The following is a 25363-nucleotide window of genomic DNA, read 5'->3' as shown; positions in this document are numbered from 1 at the left end:
GATCTATTTTCTTCTGTGATATGTTTTATAATGATTTCATCCTGTTCCAAAACAAGTCCTCCTCCAACTACTCAGTTTGCTGAAATAACACACATGCCTACACAACTACTTTTTCTTCTCAGTAGAAAACAATGTAAAACCGTTCCTTTAGTTCTGCTAACTACAAGTGCTGGCCCTCGAGGAATGTAAGGCTAGGTTGAAGGAAGCTGTAATAAGCTGCAAATTAATCTTGCCGATATGGCCAGCAATGGGACCTGGTCTTTCATTCAGAAAAGGCAATTATGTTGTACTATATTATAATGGAGGTTAAATAATGCTTACTAACAAATAAACAGAGCAGTCGAGAGACAGCATGAACTACACAGAATCTAAGTGCCTTGCCTCCTTTATCTGTCAAGATATTTCTAAATGCCAGAGGAAGAGAGGCAGTTTAGTTGGGTTTTTTTTTGAGGGTGTAAGAGGGTATTTTACCATATGTCCATGTCACAGCTATGGCAGGGAGGTGCAATGATCTGAAGCACAGTGTATTTACTCTGTATTTCCAACAAGCACTGGCACAGGTTGCTCAAAGCCCCATCCAACCTGACCTTTAATGTTTCCAGGGATGGGGTATCTACCACTTCTCTGGGCAACCTGTTCCAGGGTTTCACCACCCTCATTCTAAAAAACTTCTTCCTTATATCTAGTCTGAATCTATTCTCTTTTAGTTTAAGACCATTACCCCTTGTCCTATCAGTACAGGCCCTACTAAAAAGTCTGTCCTCATCTTTCTTATAAACCCCCTTTAAGTATTGAAAGGCTGCAATAAGGTCTCCCCAGAGCCTTCTCTTCTCCAGGCTAAACCCTAACTTCCTCAGCCTTTCATCATAGGAGAGGTGTTCCATCCCTCTGATCATTTTTGCTACCCTCCTCTGGACTTGCTCCAACAGGTCCATGTCTTTCCTGTGAGGAGGGCTCCAGAGATGGACGCAGTACTGCAGGTGGGGTCTCACGAGAGTGGAGTAGAGGGGCAGAATCACCTCCCTCGACCTGCTGGCCACGCTGCTTTTGATGCAGCCCAGGATACAGTTGGCGTTCTGGGCTGCGAGTGCACATTGCCAGCTCATGTCCAGCTTTTCATCCACCAGTATCCCCAAGTCCTCCTCAGTGGGACTGCTCTCAATCCCTTCATCCCTCAGACTGTACTGATACCGGGGATCGCCCCAACCCACGTGCAGAACCTTGCACTTGGCTTTGTTGAACCTCATGAGGTTCGCATGGGCCCACTTCTCAAGCTTGTCCAGGTCCCTCTGGATGGCATCCTGTCCCTCAGGCATGTCAACCACACCACTCAGCTTGGCATGTCTGCAAACGTGCTGAGGGTGCACTCGATCCCACTATGTCATTGATGAAGATACTAAACAGTACTGGTCCCAATACGGACCCCTGAAGGACACCACTTGTCATTGATCCCCATCTGCACATTGAGCCCTTGACCACTACCCTCTGGATGCAACCATCCAACCAATTCCTGATCCACCAAACAGTCCATCCATCAAATCTACATCTCTCCAATTTCAAGAGAAGGATATTTGGGGGATCGTGTCACGGGCCTTACAGAAGTCCAGACAGACAACATCTGTAGCTCTTCCCTTGTCCACTGATGCAATCACTCCATCATAGAAGGCCACTAGGTTGGTCAGGCAGGACTTGCCCTTGGTGAAGCCATGCTGGCTATCTTGAATCAGCTCCCTGTCCACTATGTGCCCTAGCATGGCTTCTTGGAGGATCTGTTCCATGATCTTCCCAGGCACAGAGGTGAGGCTGACAGGTCAGTAGTTCCCAGGGTCCTCCTTTCTACCCTTTTTAAAAATGGGTGCAATGTTTCCCTTTTTCAGTCACTAGGGACTTCACCTGACTGCCATGACTTCTCAAATATCATGGAGTGGCTTGGCAACTACATCAGCCAATTCCCTCAGCACTCTGGGATGCATCTAGTCAGGTCCCATAAACTTACATATATTCAAGTTCCTCAGGTGGTCACGAACCTGATCTCTTACAGTGGGAGGGACTTTGCTCCCCCAGTCCCTACCTTGTGGTCCATCCACTAGACCGGCATGGGAGAGAGATTGCCAGTGAAGACTGAGGCAAAAAAGTTGTTGAGTACTTCAGCCTTCTCCTTGTCTCTTGTTACCAGTTTGCCACTCATGTTCATCACGGGGGTACACTTTCTTTGACCTTCCTTTTCTGGCTGACACACCTATAGAAGCCCTTCTTATTATTTTTTGCGTCCCTTGTCAAGTACAGCTCCACCTGCACCTTGGCCTTCCTGACCCCATCCCTACACAGCCCAGCAGCATCCCTATACTCTTCCCAGGATACCTGTCCCTGCTTCCACTGCCTGTGCATTTCCTTCCTTTGAATACAGTGAACTAAAGTTGACTGTCCTCATCTTCACTTCCAGCCATTGAACTTACCCATGTGCTCACCCCCTGCCCCATCAACCCTACTCTGAATATTTCATCTGCCTTCCACCAAGTGTAACATCATTCAGCATTTCTGCACGCGCACACCTGGTCCCTGTTAAGGAACGATGTGCCCTGTGTAATTCAGAAAAACCCTCTCCCTCCTCCCCAAGATGGATCACACCTACTGTAATAAATGCAAAGGCACATCATCTAACAGAAGAGAGCGTGGGCTTTTCTTTTCCTGTTAGCATTTTTCAGTTCAGAACTACACAATTGCTAACCTATGTTTCCCATGTGAGTTTAACTTCATAGCTCTCCTTTTCTGTTACTTTTTCCACATTTACTGCAGTTATCTCAAAACCAGTCTGTGGAGTCTATGCGCACCTAGTACTTTTACAACTATCTGTTTGGGGACTTCTGAGCACTGCTACAACACAGGAACTCTACAACACAGGCAGGTGCCAAATGCCACATCACCAGGGACAATTTTTGGACTGAGAGAGGTCAGAATACCTAGCAGAGCACTACTACTTTGTAAATGATATAAAATTACATTGTAAGCTAAATGCTTTACAAGGCAAATATAAATCTCACCATCATTCATGCTTTTGAAAAATCACCCTATGTTACACAAATCATCAGGACGAGTTGGGCAATCCACCAATAATTGGGCAACCCACCAGCTGTCCCATAAAAGAGCCTAAGAGAAGTGACAAAATGACAGTTTGGAGACAACTTGGGGCTCACGCACCACTGGGATACTGCAATTTCACTTCAGGTGGGCCTGGACTCCAGTTTATGTTCAAAGGACACTCTCAAAACTTGTTAAGCTCTTGAATTTCTTCTCTATGAAAGAAGAAATTCATTCAACAGGGAACAATATTTTCCTTCTAAAAGTATTCATAAAAATATTTACTTTCAGAGTCTTTTCCCCTTACAATATTTAGGTAATATTTTAGCAGGACAGTCCTGGCTCTCACCTACAAGTGAATTAGGGCTTTATCGCTCCCATAAACTGACTTCAAACCACACTGGCTTGCCCCAAGAGTCCCTTCCCAGAGGATATAGTTTCAGAACTAGTTCCAGGGACTTGAACTGCTTTCTCTACAGGGAGAAAAACAGTATTTCCGTAATAGACTGACCTTTCTTCAGATATGTCAATATCTGAAGGATGTCAGTTCATTGTGAGAATTTGGGAGCTGGCGTGGCTCCAAAGGCTCCACATGTTTTCAAAGGGACCTTGGCTGTAATTTTAACCCATTAAAACAGAAGAGCATGGCTGGAAAAGGGCAGTATGTATTTAAAAATCACACACAGCTATTACTTGCACCAGTGATTTGGTGGCGTCACTTCACAAAGGCAAAAGACAAGAGGTTTTACTTCTACAACCAGCCTGCATTCTTGCGCATCACGTGAAAGAGAACAATGGAAACGTGGCTGAATGGGAGAAAGCATCAAACTGCAATGGGTTTTTGGGTGGGGGTGGAGAGAAACACACATGCTACAAAAATCTAATAATTCTCCACCCAAGCATTGCTAGTGAATGACCTCACTGGTTTCCTACATATACTCCAGCAGCCTTCCTGCCATCACTCTGTTAAGCCAAGCAATGATGTCAACAGTCCACCTGTGAGAGTGACGTAGCCCTCTGGGTCATGGTCACAGAGAACTTGGATAAAAGCTGTACCAGTGTTAATTAAATGCACCTCTTGTTTCACTGCTGATTTCCTCTGATAAGGCTCAGCTCATTTTTCCTGGAAAGACTTCCATGCTATAAAGGGAATCAGAGCCAACCATAACAGAAAACAAATACTGCTTAGAGAATATGAAGACATCATGTTAAATATTTAGTTTAAAAAAAATGGTTGCCTATAAGTGCTGGGGTAAATACAAATCTCATTAATTTACATGTGCTAATGACATGTAGGTGAAACTACAAATGCTAGTTACGGCAGATAATTCATTATCTTTCAGTAGTACTTATCTCTCTCATTCGTAATGCTCTTCCCAATTAAATTGGAGCAGAATTCTAAAAACCTGCTTAGAATTCTAAGAACCTGACCAGTTCTTCCAGGTCAGAGTGAGAGGAGCTTGTCCAGTAAAAAATTACGCTTTGAAAATGGAGTTTGACATTTAATTAGCATCAGAATTATCACTACAACTTTAATGAACGTGTTGTCTAATAGCATTTATTCTGTCATCAGAAAGGTCTTACCTGTAAGAAGGCTCTAAGCAGGTTAGGTATTAAGGATCCTCTTCCATTAATACAATTAGACAGCAAATAACAAAAGGAAAAAAAATATACTGCTCCTTCTTTTTTTTCCTATATAAAGAAATCTAATCCACTGTCATGACTGGATGCTTTCACCATATGCCGTCACTAGGATTTCTGTAATCCCTCTACTCATAGCATCTGACTTCCAGCCACTTTAAGCCTTCAGGACATGCCCTTTATACGTGCTTTGTTCTTGGGAGACATTTTTGGATAGCCTTATTAGTAAGACAATTGTCAAAGGAAGACTCTCAGTTTTGGAACCTGACATAAAAAATATTCCTCCTTGCACAACTTAAAAAGTTCCACTAGCTCTAAGACTTAATCGCTGACAGCAACGCACACAAAAAATCTGAAGGTGGCAAAAAAGAAACGCAATCTCAAAAGTAGTGGTACAACTCTTATTACGAGAGTTTGTTTCCCAATGATCGCAACTCAATTCTCAAAGGCAGCAAGTTGGATCTCATCATAAATTTAATTCTAGAGAAATAATTGTATGGCAAGGATGTTAGGAAGACATTCATATTCATTCGTTCATTTTGATTTGTAGCAATTGTCATAGTTCCAAGGAGTGTTCTGTCCCACATGCCTGAGCATTAGCAATATTTTCCAAACAATCAATGATCGATGTCTGTTTCTTTAGATTTTTAGCTCTTGGGGATCTTATGTTTATACAGTACCTTGCCCGACACACTCTCTTGGAATACATAACACTAAGAGTATACTGTCTACCCAGTTCCTGATATGGGAAAAGTTCCATGGCTATACTACCTCTCACAAAAGTCAGAGTAACTAACTTGGACGTGTTTTTTACAATCTTCCCCAGTAAGAAATCCCATATATAAAATGTCCTTCATAAGAAGCGTATTTTTTGGTTCTAGGCGGAAACCAAACATGAGAAAGAATCCTTGAACTTGTTTGGTCTACACTGGTCCTATGGACAGTTCCTATGGATTTATGAGGCTGAACTGCAGCTAGTTTGTGTTGAAGCGTGTGGAGTGTGATTCATTCAGAAAGCTCAACCCAAGAACATTTCACTCTGACATCCTACAGAATAGCTCCCTCATGGATTTGAAGTAGTTGTTGCCCATTCTTCACATTCACTCCTTCTCACAACTTTTTGACACACAACATCATGACACACAACTTCCACTGCAAACTTGAATTCAGGCCATGAAGTAGATACTAGAATTTCTGACAAATTTCATTCTGTCACCAGGAACTGGAATTTGATCTTACACAATTTAAATACACAGCTGTGTTCCACTTCTGGTGGATGCACATAATGTGGCCACGCAGAAGGAAAGCATATCCCCAAGTCCAGTGAGTTAAAGTAACACAGTTTCCTGAACTCCAGGAACTCTCCTGGTCAGAAAGTACTTCCTTCCTTGTTTCAAACACTTGATTGTTTCAGAGGGAATTCAAAACAATAGATTAGAAACTTTCAACCTTTCCTAAGTGTACTGCTACACAAGGAAATCAGGCCATGCTCTGGGAAGATGAGATAACATTGGGAGAGTACTCTTTCCGGAAATGCAATGGCTTTTGCATCTCTTCTCTAGCACCATCCCATGAATTAACTACATATAAGTAATAATTCATGCTATGAGATGCCAGATGCAATTCAACTACTGTTTGGAATAAGATGTGGGTGGTTGGCAAAAGGCATGAGCTAACTAGCTTCTCCGCTACTTTGATAAGGCATGTCAGGGAAGAATGTATCAGGAGTCTGTACTTTTAAGGACAGGTAGAAAGAAAGGATGACAACTGCCTGTTTTTAGCACCTCATTGTTTAAATCTCTGAAAAGGAGAAAGAATGTGCTACTACTTCTGCAGCTAGAAATCTATCCCTTCCCACCATAACTTAGTTTTACAGAAGCAGCAGAGATGTTCACAAGGACTGTAAGTAGATCAGGCTCATCAGCCGAAAAGCTGATTAAAATCTTTTTAATAATACACTTTTCCCTAACACAATTCCTTTCATCTAAATACATTACAGAATGCTTTGTAATGATAGATGAAAGATTTAACATTTAGAATATAATCACGTAACTGCAGTTATTTACAGGCTGCAATTTGAACAAGGAAAGGCAATGGACACATAAAATCGTTTTTCTGCAGCATTAGGGTGCCTAACTATCCTAGACTAAATGAAAAACATCAGAAACAGAACCAATGGCAACAGTCATTCTCTCAGACTCTGTAGTCAAAGCTCTCATATGATATTACATTTTCTCAATTCTCTTTTCCTATCAACGTAGAGCTACAAAAAGCGTGAGGATAAAATTGTTATAAAAAACCAAGAACTCACCTGGTTCTACACATTATTTTTCACAGAGGCAAACGGGAAAATGCACTTCCCTGTCAAGCTGGGTCAAAGGAAGGGCAGTGATCAAGCTGAATACTCTGCACTCACCGTTCCTACCAAAGGGTAGATGAATCCAGCTCCAATACTGGCTCTCACATCACTAATCGGCAAAACGAAACCAGTGGGAACACCCTTCCTCTCAGGCTGATGGGAGAGGGATAGGTGAGTTTTTGCCATACAAATGGGAAGATTTCCAAACCCCTAACAGAAAAGGGAAAGAAAATAAAAGAAAAATGTTTTTAAGATTACAGTAAAGACAGAATATATTTTCACTTTGTTATCAGTATCTGCTAGAAATCCTAAAATCCATACAGCAATAGTTAACCTCAGTTTCTTAACAGCTAATATTTCAGAAATGGACAGAATACTGTATGTCACATGCTATTCTCTCTCAGCTCAGGCCTGTATCTCCAGAGACCTGGCTGTAGTGACAGTCAGCTTCTAGAGTAGGTTCTCAATCTAGAATTAGGTGCAAAAGTTGCCTATGCAATGGCTAGAGTGTGTTTTTTCAGAAAGGGTGCACAACAGGTACCGCACTGAACAACAAACCTACACCAATTCAATAAAACTCCAGTATAGCACTTCCCTCTGGGCTCTAATGACCTACTCAGATACCTACTTGAGACCAGGATTCACAGTCCAAAACCCTCTAAGGGTACTAATGTCTTCTTGGGGGTAAACACAAATGGCTCATGATGCTTTGCTTTTCAACAAGACAAAAACTCTGTGAGGTGATGGCACCCACTTCACTAATGACAGTGCAGTAGTTACTCAAAAAGTGGGAGAAAATCAGGGAAACGCCCTCAGTAGCTCCCCCACACTACTTGTCTCCCATGTTATCGATTAACCTTGAGTCAGGCACCTTCCACTCTTCTGTTCAATTCCTTGACAAACAGGGATACAATTCACAAGGCCAGGAGGAGAGGCAGCACTGCAGGGAATTGCCTCTGCAGCCCAGTGCTGATGACAATCCTTTAATGATGTTGGGTGAAAATATTTCCTAATATTACTAACATTTAGACTGAAAAATGTGTTAGAGAATCACAGCAGGAAAACATAAAGATATGGATTATTTTGCTTCAAGTACACTAAGTAAGCTTCTTTTCCATCTAGAAAATCAAATTAATTCTCAGGAGATTCATATTATAGAGAAGACAGCTATATTTCTGCCTGGCTGACCAGGCTGCTGAAGTACACTCAGGATTTTTTCTATGACACGTCGTCCATAGTTTCTATTTGCTGACAGAAAGGCTCCAGCCATGTTTATGCGCAGAAGCTGTTCCGTTATAAAAAATACATTCAACTCTCCACATGGTTTCAAAACGGTTTTCAAACTGTAACAAAGCCCACTCCCACATGCTTTAGGAACAGTGATCTATTTCACCTTCTAGCATTTATAACCCCTTGAAACTAGTACGAACAGAAGGAAAACAAAAGATTTTAAGTATTGGGAGCTTTGTTATTAATGTGCATAGCTATGCACAGGTCTTCTTGTGTTTGCAAATTCATTTTTTGCAGGTACAGATGAACACTCGTATGCTAAAACTGGGCACATTCACATGTCACATTTAAGGCAGTAACCCAAAATTACCACTCTGCATAGAAAGTACACCGTTTCATCAACAATATCAGAATGATTCCAAACATCATACATATCTTACGGGAGATAGCTTTCAAGGTTAAAACCATTCTGTTCTATCTAATCTAATCTAAACCAATCCATACTGACCTCCACAATTTAGTACCATGGGTAAACTCACGCCTTTTAGCAAAGCTTGACTAAACACTCCAATTTGAGAGCCTTTTACACAACGAGGTTTCCTAAGACTGTCATCCAGCAGGTACTTGACTGCATAATTCACTGTTGTTCTTACCTGCCGGGTGTAACGATCAACTTGTGACTGCGCAGTGGGAGACAACTCTATATCCTGAGCTCCATACACCTTCTGAGCAATGATCCTTATTTTTTCAACAATAGGAAGCTGCAGAGACAAGGAAACAACACAAGGATGAACATTAGCCAAGAGAAACTAGGATCTTGTCCGCTGAGTGAGAAATCTAAATCTCTCGTTTAGATTCATCTTTGCTAAACAGGCTTGCTAAAGCATGAAACCAAGTAAAGGGCACTGGTGATAAATACGATATTCAGCTACAGGTACATGAATTACAACCATGATTTCAGCTACTCCATCATTTAGGAGCTGCACAATTTGTGCATTACAAAGCTGACCACATGAGCTTACACTCTTGCCTAAAGTGGAGGAAGAAAATTACTGCCATGTAGTTTTAAGAATTAAGAGCTAACACACACTGCAGATACAAGGAAGCAAGCTCAACTGGGTTAACAGGGATCACTAGACAAATAAATTTCATTTCACAATAAAGACAACCTATACAATGAGTGGACAAGGCAAGGTAGTAGGCAGACAGGGAAGGTCCCTCTGAGAAGCAAGGAATTGTAGCAGAAAATTCCTGACCCATCACTGCTCCTTTGATCCTAATATTTTTTTTTATTATTCTCACCTCCTATCCTTCCTAACATATATATTTTGAATTGTAGCAGTGATATTGTAAAAGGACACTTATTGTAAAAGGACACTTTGGACACTTAAAAAAGAATATGAAAGCATTCTAGGATATACTTTGAAATCACAAGTCACTAAGTTCAACCTGTCTTCATGAGTGTCCACATCATGTTATTCAGCTCAAACTGAACATATGTTCTGCCTTACGGCTTCTATTTGAAGGCAGATGCACTCTCACATTCAGGCTGCTAGAAATCCTTTCACAGATTTTCAGCAGACAGTTTTTTTGTGGTCAGATCAGGCATTTACTTTTTGTGCCATCATTTCTGTTTTTTTTAAACAACTCTTTCCTCTTTCTCTCTCCTTTTGTTTTGAATGACCTTGGAGACAGCAGTTATGATCCCTATAGCCTGTTTTAAACAAGCCAACCTCTTCGACTGCTTTCAATAGGAACAGGGTGATGCAGGAAGGATCATACCACCAGTTCAGCTACTTCAGTGCTGACCATAGATGGCCAGAGATGTGTGCAATACTCCAGGGAACACTCCACCAGTAATTTGTACTCTAATATATTTAATTATCAACACATGTGGAAGAAGTGTTGAACAAATCCTAAAGAGATACCACTCGGGGAAGAAGACTTGATAATATCAAGCAATACAAAAAGCACCAGAACACAAAATAGAAGTATTTCATTTCATTCCAACAAGGGCAAGAAATTGGTTTGTGAATAACAAACTCTATCTGGTGCATTTACAGGAAGTTCCACAGTTAATTACATTTTTGCAATGCCTGTCTAGAAGTAATGTTTTTTCTGCAAAGATACATCAGGAGAAGGGTTTGTATCAGACTGACCTTTTTTGTACTTATGACTGAATTTTAGAAAAATTAAAGCTTAAAGTAGTCTGCCTTTATATTAATAAAGAACTCCAGTAACAGAGACATCACAAGAAAAGAAGCTTGCTAGACTTTCCAGTAGCTTAAATGTAAGGCAGTTAAAAGCTACAAAGGCTCAAGTAAAATCCCTCCCTCAGATATGAAATTTCAAAGTGAGACTTAAAGATGTTCCATAAGACACTTTCTGAACATGCTGACTATATGATTATTGCACCTTAATTGGGTGGAATGATGTAATGTTCCTGACTTCAGGCTTTTTACAGGAATCCAAGCAGTGCAAAAAAATCTAATGAGAATTGGAGATGTTGCAAATATCCTGGATATATACATTGCAAATATCCTGGATATAAATCCTGGCAGAATTAAGCTGAATGGAATACTTAGTGACATGCAACTTCTTTCAGGTTGGTTATTAAATATGTTCATACCCACAGCAGTTTTGAACAGAGTGGAGGAGATGCAAAATGTGTCGGTTAACTTGCCTTTTGGGTGATGTTTGCTTGCAGTCAAGGACTAACAGCAACAGCAAAGGCAAACGTAATTCCACTCCCCATTGTCAGAAGGTCTTTCTGCTTAAACCTCAGTAAATTCATTGAGACAGAGATGTTTGTTTAGATTCAACTTGCATTTGTGTCAAAATATTTCAAACTAATTTGACAGCAGCATAATTACTATGCCCTCAGCCCCCTTCCAGCAACCATAGGTGTAGTTCCCAAACAAAACCCAGCAGGGCTCTGGCTAACATCAGAGCAGACTGCTTCAATGACAGTGGTGGCATTCTGCTCCTCCCAGGGTGTGCGCAATATCTTGTGTGACTGAGTCTGAGCTGGACAGTCAAACTGTATCCCTATGGATTTACGTTTGTTTTTTTATTTAACCAGAATTTCAGATAATTTTCAGGCCAGTACCCACATCTCAAATTTTGCAAATGTAACCTCAGAAGAACCACCAGTGGGGAAGCAGTTGTGAGAGCGTGAATGGCAAACAGAAGTGCTTTTCTGAGACCGCAACATGTTTTTGCAAGGCACGCACGTACCAATGGGTGAGGCAATGCGCATGGTGTCAGAGGAGAGTCTATGCTTATTTAATCTCACTACACAGGTAGATGAGTCCTGAACACAATCCAGATAGAAACTAGCAGGGAAGCACAGATGCTCTACACACATTAACACAGCCCATGCATGTGCACACTCTCAGACACGCTTCCTTCCTGAAGTTTCAGGAGTAGGAAAAGGAGTACACTACATCATGCTAAGGATCCACCTGTTTCCTAGTATTTAGTGGGATTTTTTTAAGGAATTATCTATTTAGAATCATAGTGTAACAGCATTTCAAGCAAAAAAGTTTCCCGTATTTCAGCTATCAAGTAATACTGCTGGGAAACTTTGTTTTAATTTAACTTAAAGAAGTATTTTCCAAAGAAATGCCACCTGGTACTTTACGTGAGAAATACAAATTCATTTTGGTTGAAAAGAACATAATGCTATTTATCAGAAAAGAAGCTCTAGGAACTGAAGATACTTTTTATACGTTTGCCACAGCAGAAGCCTGGATGTTTACAAGACACCTGTAGGAACTATTCTAATTTTTTCTTATCTGGTCTTTAAGGGCAAGTTTAGCTTTCAGTTTTCAACAAAACTGTTGATTACTCAGCACTTCACTATGGAAATACTCTCACTGATGGGCACAGGGATCCACCATATGTAGTAATGCTTCACAGTGCTAACTCGTATGGTAAAGTGCTTAGCTGAATTCAAAGGGGCTAAAAAATAGAGGCATATTGCACTAAGTTCCTAAATCATTAAGGGATTTTAAGCTGGATTTTTGCTCCAGCTGATACCATACTCTTCTAAAAAAATTTCAGTCAAATATCTGCCAGCAGAAGCCGCATATCCCAGACACTTAGAAGAAATAAGTAATTTCATATCTCATGTTTTTTGTCTGAGAATTTTCTGCAATGGCCTAGGACATTCCTGAGCCAGTTGTTCATTCCCACTCACAAACTACAATGTGGCATCCTCAGCTGCAGGCCCTCAATGAAACAGTCTCAATGAAAAAAGGATGAAAAGGTCCACCCAGACGGTGCGTTTAGATGCACCCTTATGAACAGCTACTTGGTTCCACAGCACTTCTGCTATCTGGACAGCTATGGTAATAATGACATTTATAAAATATGCAGACACTGAAAGCTTTAAAAGTATGTAAGATTTAGGATCAGCAATAAAAGCTGCTCCTCTTCTCATTTCTCTTACATAAGGTTGTGAACGTTACGCAACTAAGTACATTTAAGTGGAGAACAGGTGACAGATACACAACAGACATGGATTTAGACAAAAACTGACTTTTATAGATATGCAACTATGTATTAGTACAAATGCTGAACGAATTATGGCAGCTTCAGAGAATTCATTTCAAATTCACTTTTAGCTTCTTGAGAAAATGGTAGCATGAAATACTCAACGTAAATTTATACCGAACATGAGAAGGTGCTACAGGGCCATGCAGTATGAATATCTGCTGACAGTTAAGTGCCTTTGGTGTTTCTCTGAGAAACAACCGATCTCCCCAGCCCTGCCAGAGACAATGTGCATTTCTGAAATCTCACACATTCAGAGCTACCAAAGCCATGTGCTGCTTCTGAGGGAAGCACAAACACACGTGCTTGTTTAGGCTGCCAAGCACCCACACCATCAACAAGATCATCTCCTTGGCTAAAGCAGAACAAGTGCTACAGCATAACTGCACAAACAGCTTTCACAAAAACGGTATCTGCGTAGCTGCACTTTTCATTACTTACTAGAGAATAATTAAAGCAAGAAATCAGCACTGATAAAGAGGACAGCTTGTCATTCCCAAGACAGAATTAATTATCCAAGATGAAATCACACCAGTGTTGTCACTCTGCCATACTGCTACTTCCAGGTCATCCCCCTTGCAAGATGTGATATTAGCCCAGATTGGTGCTGTTTATTACACAATTTTCTTTCTTCCAATACTATCAAAACAAAGTTTTACCAAAACATAATTTAATAGGGCTTCATTTATGCTAGCCTTTCCTCACATTTCTTTCACTCTTCATCTCTTCCTTCAGCTATAACAGCAGAATGCGGATTATCATTTTTCCATGTGGGGCTTGATGAGGATTTCCATGGACAGCAAACCAGCTTCAACAGACCCTCCTTCATCCTCCCTTCCTCTGCTGCTCACACTCACCCTTGAGTCAGTGCAACTGAGAGGGCAGCACCGCTGTTCATGCAGCTGCACATACCAGAGAAAGTGATTCAGGCTAAAACATAACCCAGTGAAAAAAAGAAGTTATTTTAACCCAGATCAGCTCACACATCCAGTTTACCATAAAGGCAAAGCCAGTATAAAGCAGAGGAACAGAGATTGCTCAAATGCCATCTCTGCAGAAAGAATTGCTCAAACTGTTCAAAACAAACCACTGAAATGTACCAGCAGAAACAGCAATTTGGGACAGGGACATGTGGCTTGGGCTGGGATTTCTGAAATCAGTCTTGTTGCCGAAAGTCACTACCATGTGAAATGAAACATGCAGATTACCAGGTACCTGGCTCAGGACTGTGCTTGGGATTCCCATCGTTTGCATCCTAATCTGGACGCCTGACTTTAAACTCTTTGGCTACTGGATAAAGCAGTTCGTCTTCTTAACCCCCCATAGCCCATTTCTGAGACTGCTGAAAACAACCCCTGTTCCTTTCCTCTTTCAATTTTTCTGCTTCTTAACATTCCTCCTAACTTCTCCACCAAAACAGAGTCCAACAGAAAACATCTCTGAAAAGTCAGAGTCAACAGTAATAAGTCCGTAGCCATTCTGCATGCTGCTAGGTCTCAGCAAAGCCACAACTACTATGAGAAGCACTGGTGTTATCTAGCTTAAATTGAACACCTTAAGTGAATGCCCATCAGTGCAGCACTGTCTGAAAGGATCTCTTCACAGTAATACAACAGAAATATTTAAAACTACTTTATTCTCTGTGAAAACTTAAGATTCTGCTGAAAAACATGTGTTTAACCAGAGAATATACAAAAGCACTATTCACTTGTAACTTAGACATTTAATACTTCAAGTTCTTTAAACATGTACTTCAGTCTTGCTGCTTATTTTTAATTATGAGATCGCCAGTTTAATTATGAGGTACCCACCTCTGGGTTCATTGTTGCTAAACCACTTGTGTTTTAACAGAAATTCTTAAAATAGTTTAAAATTCAAGGCAGTGGCTTTTTTTTTTTTTTAAATTTTAACTTATGCATTCACTGAAAGCAATAATAAAGAATCACTGGTTGCCTAAGTGAAACAGTATGCAGACATCACTCATTCCTCTTCTTGGGAAGGTTGCCAAACGAAAACATATGATGGGAGTATGGCTGAAGGTGCTGTGTGGGGTGATAGAGTGCAGTGCTAAAACAATAGCTGACTCTGCACATTTGAACTCTTACTTCTAGATTTTCCTGTGGATAAAATAAAAACACATTTATTAAAGTATCTGTATATTCTGGTTCCAGAAGATCTGTGGCTGACAAAAGGATTCCCAAGTCTTTAGCACTCCTCTTCCTTCGTTGGCACAGGACAAAAGTTTGTTTTTTAATTTGCGGAAAAGCATATTCAGTCAAGTTAAACAGTTTGTGAATCAACACCTAAGCCTGTGGCCTTAGAGATGTATTTTCCATTTCCCCAACTTTGAAATCCCAGCTGTGCCTGAAAAAAAATTGCTTCACGCAAAGAATAGGAAAATAATGAAAACAAACAAAAAAGTGCAGTGCCATCAAGAGCCTACATCCACAAAAAAAGAGATGGAGTGGAACAAAGAGAGCTTCCAACCCCAGAACACCCAGTTCAGTGAAAGAAGTGCCCAGACTCCACTGAAATCTCTTTGATGGGAATGGGAGGAGAGGCTGGTACAGCCCTGCGGAATTCCTCTTTAATGTGGCTTCGTTGCTAGATGGCTTACTAGCAGTAGGGTGGGGGGAAATAGTTTAAAGACTAGCATACCCTGTAGGGCAGCATAGCTTGAATTTCAAGATGAGAAATTATCTCATCTCCATCATTTATTAGGAAAAGTTTCAGTAAGGAGCATACATAATTTTATTATTCCTACTCCAGTACCGCTTAAGGACCTTCCACTGGGTCCATACATGACTGAACTCTGTGCTCTATAAAAAACAACACAGAAGTTATTTGCCTCCTAGGCAAAAGAACAAATGTATGTTGGGCTGATATGACAGCAGAGAAACTATGGATGGCTTTCATAGCTTAGCGGCTTCATGGTATTATGGAGGAAACAGAAAATACCCCTGACCCACCCCCTTCAATCACACTGGGATTGAAAAGAACACCAGTTTACAAATGAAGAGAAACACTCTGCCTTAGGTCATTCTCCTGGAGGTCAGTGTCCTCAAATCCAGGCCCCATGAGCCCTTCTTGACTCTGCCTTCCTCTTTGAGGCACTCTTCTTCTCCTAGTACATGTACCAAGGACCCTTCTCCTCCATGGACCAGTCTCTTCCCTCCTTCATTACTCACAGCTCATTCTTGTTATTGGAGACCATGGGCAGCGGATGGAAGAGAAGATAACACACAGAGAACCACTGCCAGTAGAGTCTTCTCTGTTTTGATGCTACCCTTAGACCCTTCTGAGTGTCCCATTGTCTCTGAAAGCTGAAGCTAAGACTGCAAGAAATGAGCCAAGTGGCAGCCCACACCATACTGCCACAGCACAACAGACGCAGGGGCAGACAAAACTATGGGCTCAGATGCACCGGATTTGACCAAGTTGTTGTTATGCTCCCAGCAGGGGAAGAAAAATACCAGTGCTGAGGCTGCTAACTGCTTAAATGCCTCCCTGAGAAGTGCTGCTACTCAGCCTCATTCCCAGTGGATGGCCCCAAGCTGAGCAAGCTCTCCTTTGTTCTGCAGGCTGGCCAGGCAATTCACTGCACTCAGCCAAAATGTTTGTGTAATCAACTTCCACAGTATAACCTGGAAATATTTTCACTTGTCATGATATTACCTAAAAGCAGAGCACTGGCAAAAACAGATGTCATCTGACAAACTTGGAAGACTGGAACAACCCCTTGTCCTCTCTCCCTTTTGTGACCTTTACACTCTTCAATTTAGTTTTCCAATGCAGCATAAATCAGGTGATAGGAGGCTTTTCAATCATATCTGTCAGGGTACCATGTCAGTCTTTTACAGGGACTCGCTGACTGGCCAGATATGCTGATCCTGCCTCACGCCATATGCCTGTCCTTCTCTCTTTTATCTCCTGGAGTGTTAGCCCACTGCGCTCCCTCTGCCTTGCAGGAAGGGGCAATGCATCTCTTAAAAAACTAGTGCCTGCCTTAATTCAGATCTGTGTTTCCTCCCCCAGGTTGAGGAGGGCTGCTGTAAGTCAAGGGAGAGTTCACCACAGGAGAAGCGACCAGGATAGTGAAAGAAGGCAGGTTACCCACCAGGCATGCATTAGTGGGGGATATAGCTTCCCCCCCCCGCCAAGAACAGGCAGTGAAGCCAGAGAATTGGGATGCCTATGATTCCATCCTTTCCTATCCTCCCCCTAATTATCTAAACTTACTTTTAATGGGTCAGTCAACTTTACTTTGAGTAATAGCTTTCTGCTGCAACTTAAAGACCCATACTTCAAGAAAAGTGAACCCAGAAAGGAAGTCAACAGTGATAAGAGAGTTGATATTTTGATATTTTCCATATGTAGCAAGGATACATATTAAAAAAAAAAGCACAGAATATTTCATAGAGAGTTCAGGAGGCCTTTAAAACAAACCCATCCTCCAAACACTAAAAATAAATAGTTGGCAAGAAACCAACTCAACAGTAAAATAAGAGAGGTTAGTGTGCAGTGGGGGCAAAAATCCATATTAAAACCACACACTATTGTAGTATTTATTACAACTACTGCCAATAATCTTTGAAACTATGTTATAAACTCTGGAGCCTATCATATAAAAACTCATCCCTGCTCCTGAATCCCCCTCCTCCGCCATGCAATTCCTAATGCTGTAAGCATTTCACAGTACACTGCATCTGTTTATGTCCTTTTCTTACACTTTTAAAGTCACAACAGTGCTGGGATTACTTGTCAGAGATCACTTCTTGTACTTGATCCATGAAATGACACCGGCACACATATGCACTCCCAAAATCATATATGCAGCTATTCTTCACACTGCCTTCTGTTCTCATTTCAACTCTTGAAAAATATTTGTTCGTCTAATACCAAATGTCAAACAAACCCTTGCTAGAAACAACAAGCATTAAAAAAAAAAAAAGTACAAGCATCAGCTACTAGGATAAAAACAAAAGCTTGCCTGCTTAGAGAAATAAATAAAGAGAATCTGAAAAGCAATCTAAAAGTGGGACTACAGAACACTGTGCATGTAGAGACATCCGAGGAAGTTTAAACAGACTGAATGAGATGCTTCAAGGAATATAACCACATTAAGCACAGTCTTCTAATTAGACTAGCTTGCTGTGATACTCAACAGGACCACTTAGCTGAGCCTGTCCTGAATTGACACAACTGTGTTGTGTCCACTGTCTAAAATCGCTCATTCAGCACATGCTTGCTGGACAAGATGGCATAAATATATAAACAGACCTCGGGATTCAGAAAAAAAATCACTAATCCTCAACTTTTTACCAGTATTTGACAGATCTAGAAAATACTTTCTTCTTGTTCTTACATTATACACGTTTGTAAACACCTTTCAAGGAAGTCTTTGTTTCCAGGTATACATTTGGAAATTACGTAAAGCACTGCAGAGATGCATGCCATTTGGAAAAAAAACAACGAGAGCCCAGTCGACCTGGATTATCCTGTAATTAGATGCCTGACTGTATGCTAATAATACAGTTTGCTGCAAACTTTGGTCTAACTAGTAAAAAAGGATCTAAAACAGTTTTACATATAAGGGGCTTGTGTTTTGCTTTTAAATACCCAGGGTAATGCTTTCTAACAAAACACCAAAATGTTGAATGAATCTATTATGGTGACAGTGGTCTATGCTGTTGGAAGTTGTTCTAATTACAGCCAGTTTTGGAAGCAAATTCTGATGACGTTTTCCAGACTGAGGAAAATAAGGTGCATAGACATCAAAGGACTAAATGGAGACATGGAGTAAAGTGAAAAGTATCATAAAGACAGAGATATGAATGAAGTGGTAGTGGGTTTATGCAGAATATTTCCCCCTTCAATGTTCCAAAGGGGAAAGAAAAGAAAAAAAAAAACCACCACAGCAAACCTTGTCAAACTTGAGGCAACCAGGACTTTAAAGTATTCAAGTAACTGGACAAATCAGTCAGTCAGTGGAAAGAAGAGGGATGGAACTACGTCCTTTCACTCACATCCCCTTTAGGCACAATGACGGAGGGAAATAATCTGTCTAAATCTCATCTTGCTACCTCTTCTCTTTCTGTAATTTTCTGTCATAGTTACCCCTTTGAACAGTAGAACTCAGTCCTCAAAACTGCTACATCAAAAAAGCCTGTTACAACCTTAATTAATATCTAGGCGGGCTCATTTGGAAGAGGTGGCTTTTCTTCATGTCCCTATAGGCCCAGTGACCAAATCACCTACCATACTGTACAAGTGACAGCACTGCTGTTTCACTCTCCTACTTCCAACTGCTTCAGTCCTCATCCTTTGCACAGTAAGAATGAAACAGAAGCCTGACCTTTACACTTTACTGGTTTTGTTGGCCTGAATTTACTTTTTTACAGTATTTTTAGATCTTTATATGTTTTTATAAAATCCCTTCAGCATATTTTTGAGGCTTATAATACTTGTGTTAAGTTATGGGATATTAAGTTGAGGTAAAGATGTGATTCATTCCCTTTGTGCTTAAGATCATGCTGCTTATGCGACACAGCACAAAAAGATGTGTCTGGGAAAGGCATTAAAGTAGAAATCATTCTCATTTTCTTCCTTCATAGAGGCAGAGCCCACCCCTACCAATCCTTTCTACACATTCATACTACAAGATTGTAAGTTACATAGAATATAGTAACATCAGAGCTTAAATATGGGACTTGTCAAACACTAATGTGCTGTCTCTGTAACACAAGTGTCCTATGGGGAAAACTATTACACGTATTTCTGAAAGAATTTTTTTCCCATTTTATTATGCAAACTCCATAAAACGATATCCCTCAGTTTCCAGAGCATCTCATTAGAGACAAACTCAGAAAGGCAGATACATCGTCCATTGTTCGGCTGTAAAAACGTTCTGTGGGCAAAACGCCCTGAATAGATGCCGCAGCACTTACGTTCCCAAGGTATTTCCACCTATTCTGTGAAGGCAGTGGTTAATACTAGTAGGACTTGGCTGGATTACTGACATTTGGGGAAACAGTGGGGGAGGTGGAAAGAAGTAAAACGGGTGCAACAGATACAAGGTACGTATCAGGGAGGAGAGAAAGTGAAAGACAACAGTAGGGCATATCTACCTCAGGCTGAACTTTTTTCTGGCGCGAAGAATCAAAACAGGAACTTTCAGCCATTTAAAAGAATGAAGCTGAGTTTCTACTGTTAAAAAAAATAGCATTCAAACATTTTCTAAAGAAACTGAAGTAGCACTGGGGCACAGGATCTGAAATTTGACAAGGGCTTCCTTAGTGCTGGAGAAGTCTATTTTGCCACCCAAATTTTAACCCACCAACATCTGTATTGTCAGGAAGGTCCCGAGAAATCATTTGTATAACCTCGGCAATACGTCCCTCCAAATGTTCTGCCTGCACAGTCATATTTGAGCACAGTGCTTTCAGGGGCCCAAGCAGCCCTTCCTTGCAAGCTGCTCCTCTTGACAGCTCACGATGCTGAGATGTTACCTTGCAGACGACTGCAATAACAAAGTCTCCAAGACACTGAAAAAGAGTCACCATCTCTGGCAGACAAAGGATTGAAACTTGGACCACACCATCCTTTGTTAGGTTATCTGACTAACAGCTAAGCAGATGAAACACAAAGACCAAGCAAGGATCAGAGGAACAATGATAGGTGGAGGAAGCCTAGTAATGTAATCAGCGGAAAAACTTATCAGTGAAAATTAGAGCACACTGAATTGGCTGTTTCCTAAGACCATCCAAGGGGGTGGATGAGACCATTGTCCCTGGTGTGAAATGCACCAAGGTGAGTCGAAATCTTTCATCAGAAAACTTCGCAAACAAAAGGGGGTGACTGCCTACATCGGTACAGGGACTCATTATGGGATGCAGGAAGAGCAGCATTTTGGGACTGTCTAAAACTTATGATGGGATTTTTGAAGGGGATTGTTGGAATGTGTAAAGATTGGTAGAGAATGTTTAGCTGAAGGACTGAAGATGGGGAAAGAGAGTAATCAAGGTGGACTGGAGAGAAAGAAGTGTGGGAAAAAAGAGAGGGAAAAGGGGAAGAAGGGGCTGGTTGAGTATAAAGGTGGCTGGTCAGCAGCTTGTCTGACTGAACTATGTGCTTGAGCACCACAGTCTGTCCTCTGTTCTCATTAAATCTGATTTGTGACTACCTGCTGTGTGAGTATGCTCTCTGCCCTAGATGTGTATGTATGAACACTAGAGAGCAGGAGGAGAGATCTGAGTGCCAGCAGCTGGAGTGAGCCATGAACCTCAGGGGCTCGTGGACCCTGGTGTGAGCAACTGGAGCAGGGCAGGGGCACTGGGGGCTGCTCCTGGAGAGACTGAGGATCTAAGGCCAACAGCAGCAGTGACCCATATATTGTTTGTGCCGTATTGTACTAGCAGACTCCAATCCTGATCAGCAGGAGAGAAGGAACAGGACTGGGCCACCTGGGCTCCTCATGTTCGTCTGAAGGCTCTGGGTGTATAAGTGGGTGCTGGTAAAGGCAGTGCTTTCTCTCTGTGTTGACCTGTTTGGCTGGGCAGATGCACAGCATGAGCGCGCACATGCTACCTCTAACAGCCTTCTCACGCAGAGTGAACGCTCAGGGAGCCACAACGTGCTGCAATACCCATGACTGTGAGACAGTAACTGTATTTCATTTTAGATGATTGTCAGGACAAATATCATGACTGTGAGATCTCTGTGGAGAAGTCTCCCACAATAATTTTGAATGTTCCATCTACAGACATACCTTTATGTTAAGCAAGAAAGTATCAGAAGCATAATTCAATGCACTAAATAATGAGCATTATCAGCAAGTATCTTGTTCCTCTAATTAGACCTCGATCTGCTGGAGGGTAGGAAGGCCCTACAGAGGGATCTGGACAGGTTAGATAGATGGGCCGAGACCAACGGCATGAGGTTCAACAAGAACAAGTGCCGGGTCTTACACTTTGGCCACAACAACCCCATGCAGCGCTACAGGCTGGGGGAAGAGTGGTTAGAAAGCGGCCCAGCGGAAAGAGACCTGGGGGTGCTGATTGACAGCCGGCTAAACATGAGCCAGCAGTGTGCCCAGGTGGCCAAGAAGGCCAATGGCATCCTGGCCTCTATTAGGCATAGTGTAGCCAGCCGGTCTAGGGAAGTGATCGTCCCTCTCTACTCGGCACTGGTGAGGCCGCACCTTGAGTACTGTGTCCAGTTCTGGGCCCCGCACTTCAAGAAAGATGTTGAGGTGTTGGAGCGAGTCCAGAGGAGGGCGACCAAGCTGGTGAAGGGTCTGGAGTGTCTGACCTATGAGGAAAGGCTGAGGGAGCTGGGGTTATTTAGCCTGGAGAAGAGGAGGCTCAGAGGTGACCTTATTGCAGTCTACAACTACCTGAAGCGAGGTTGTAGTGAAGTGGGAGTTGGCCTCTTCTCTCGGGCAACTAACGATAGGAGAAGAGGGCACAGCCTCAAGCTTCGCCAGGGGAGGTTCAGGTTGGACATTAGGAAGAATTTCTTTTCAGAAAGGGTTATTAGACATTGGAATGGGCTGCCCAGGGAGGTGGTGGAGTCACCATCTCTGGACGTGTTTAAGAAAAGACTGGACATGGCACTTAGTGCCATGGTCTAGTCGACAGGGTGGTGTCAGGGCAACGGTTGGACTCGATGATCCCTGAGGTCTCTTCCAACCTGGTTGATTCTGTGATTCTGTGACAAGCCACAGACGGTTTGTTCTCTCCACGTTTTGTGATGTTAAGCCAAGTCAAGCCCCCTTCCAAGTATGTTAGATAGCTTTGTTGCAATGTTCTTCTTGTTTTAATTCCAACACCAATGCAGCATGCTTTCATTTAAAAAAAAAAAAAAATCTTACCTCTAAGCTGTAGAGATATTTGAAACTGTTTTTCTGATTGGCTGCCTTTTCCACAGCTTGAGCTAATTTTACTGCTCCTCTACCACCAGCTGACCAGTGATTGCAGGGTACAGCATCAAATGCTCCAGATTGCTTTGCAATCTCACACACCAGATCAACCTCAGCAGGAGAGTCAGTTCTGCCAACCAAACAGTTCCGTCTCATTATGTTTTTTAATTAGTTCTCTTTTATAACCTTATATACTTAGCCTTGTTCTACCATCAGCAGTTGTAAAGCAAGTCTATATAGAAATGGTGCCATATACCTAATGCTTTTATATACAGCATATGTATTCACATGTTTCAAGAACACTTTTTGTAATTGTTATAGCTAATTAACATGGAAGATTAATACTTCTGTAACAGTATATACTTTTTTGGTGGTTTTAAAACCTTAAGAACAAGCTAAGGATTTAAGGGTCTATATATTAATGATTAAAAAAAGGAAATTCTTTAATAGCTTCTTTTCTTCATGCCAAAACTGATTAATCTAAAAACTAAGAAAAGTGTGAAATTTGAACTGTGGATTTACTCACAAGTGTAATGAAAGAACAGACTTACTTGAAGACGTTTAGAGCAACCACAACAGGAACTCCAAAGAGCTGAGTAATTTGAATCTGTTTCTGTAGATTACAGCAGCCATCAGCTACCAGCTGGAGGTTCTGTACAATTAAGTATAAATTAATGGAAATGGTAAGATACATCAAGTCTTCTCCAGCCAAAGAATTTTCCATAAATTAAATGGAACATAAACAGTGCTGATCATGACAGTTGCAGGCAAGTAAAATGCTTTTAGACAAAAATATTTTGGCACTTATTAAATCTTATTTCAATTAATAAACAACAGACATATGTAAGTAACTAAGCAGTGTCCAAAATTTGTACATGAATGCATTGCTCTTTTCTGGTACACAAGAAGACAGTGCAGCTGATGACCAGTTGCCTGTCACGATTGTGAAAGGACTGTTATTCTCTTGTTTGCAAAGTTCATAAACAAACTACAGTGGTGGGGTGGGGTTTTACATACAGATGTGTTAGATGCATAGTCTATCTATATATATCCCAGATAAAAGCACATAACTGGATTTCTTTATTTACTCTTTTTACCTCACACTTTGTAGGCCTTGTCTTAATTGCAACAACTCACATATCCTTAGCCTAAAAAAAACAAAAGACCAGAATTTGTCTACAGTGAAGAGACAAAGAAAACAAACCTGTAGAATCTACTCTTGTTTGAAGAGTGACATCAAACACCAGACGTGAAGCACAAACAGATTAAACCTGTTGCTTAATAAACAGGTTAAGCTATCATGAATCAGCGAGTGTCTTTGACCCCTGCAGCACTCTGCTCTTGTGCTGCCATGAATGCCTGTATGATGGACTGGAATGAAGAGCTGGTCAGTCTGAAAACTTAGTGGTCCTGGAAAAAAGTTATTTTTCAGCTAGCTCAGTTCCTCTGTAGAATCTACCATGCAGTCACATACATAGCACACACAAGAGGGAAAACACCAAGTGGCTGGGGGAAGATGAGATGGCTTTACTTGTTGCCAATGTCTGTTAAAGGTGTTCACTGAATGTCAGCATTAGAGCATGCTATTGTCAAACCTGAGGCTGTACACTATCCAGCCAGAGGAATGAGAAGTTCTGACTCTCCATACACCACATTATTTTGTCCCTTTAAACAAACATTTCTCCTAGAGTTTTATAATAGTTCCTCTTACCTCTTCTGTGTATTCTTTCTTCAAGGGGGCACCAGCAGTCACCTGGAAAAATAAACTAAGTCATCACAGATTGACACTTGTCATAATCCTACATGGTCACACATGCACTTTTGCTTACTTTCTATACTGCCAGTCAGCACGTACATTGCACTCAACATCATAGCTTGACTGCAGCTTCTGTTTTATTCCAGCTTACACCGGTACATGGAGAATAGCAACACTTCCTATTGTATTTAGGTAGCAAGATATAGGTAGTGACTCAGCAACTAGCTGTAAAAGATTTATCGGAGAGGAGGTAATTGGATCCTATTCTACACTCTTAACAACGCACCAGCAGTGCAAAGACGATGGACAGCAACCTCCAACAGCTGGCTGAAGGAATAACAGTAACACAGACGACTAGAAGAGGAACGTCATCTTTGGATGTCTTGTAATTACTGCCTGTGGCAAGGAACTGCATCCAAGTAATTTACTTTGCTGGAAAGCACAAAGGTATACAGACAAAGACTATCACCAGGGTACTACATTGAGTCTCCAAGGACCAAATACATTGATCCCAGGCACTGGACTTAGTCACTTCTGTCTCAAGCATTGGTCTTGGTCCATTTTATAGTTAACCTCCCAGCAAAAGTATCTGGTACCCTACATGCCTCTATGATGCATTATGTAAACAAATGAAAGCTTTATACTTCTAAAGATATAGATCAGACAGTTATTAAGACATATTTAAGTCCTATTTTTGCTAGATTGAATGATAACACACATGACAATACACCTGCTTGATACACATGGAGGAATATCATTAAAAATAAAGAAAACTTGCATTAACAGTGGACTAAAATTAAAGGAAGTTATACAATCATGTCAA

General features: G+C 41.3%; 1 protein-coding gene across 2 annotated transcripts in view; it reads right to left on the bottom strand.

Annotated features, from left to right (window-relative positions):
* The window catches only part of MTHFD1L (methylenetetrahydrofolate dehydrogenase (NADP+ dependent) 1 like), a 165559-nt gene that overhangs the window by 44081 nt on the left and 96115 nt on the right, over window positions 1-25363 (bottom strand). For both annotated transcript variants that reach the window (XM_068420859.1, XM_068420942.1), the window contains exons 22-26: window positions 24496-24537; window positions 23336-23436; window positions 22737-22914; window positions 8962-9069; window positions 7136-7288 (exon numbers count right to left, since the gene is read on the bottom strand). In XM_068420859.1, the coding sequence (XP_068276960.1) occupies window positions 7136-7288; window positions 8962-9069; window positions 22737-22914; window positions 23336-23436; window positions 24496-24537 (582 nt within the window). The remainder of the gene's footprint in view (window positions 1-7135; window positions 7289-8961; window positions 9070-22736; window positions 22915-23335; window positions 23437-24495; window positions 24538-25363) is intronic.

Source organism: Nyctibius grandis, chromosome 1 (genome assembly GCF_013368605.1).
Source record: "Nyctibius grandis isolate bNycGra1 chromosome 1, bNycGra1.pri, whole genome shotgun sequence".
NCBI lineage: Eukaryota > Metazoa > Chordata > Aves > Nyctibiiformes > Nyctibiidae > Nyctibius > Nyctibius grandis.
The sequence above is the reverse complement of the archived record's forward strand: the minus strand, read 5'-3'. Positions and strand labels throughout refer to the sequence as shown.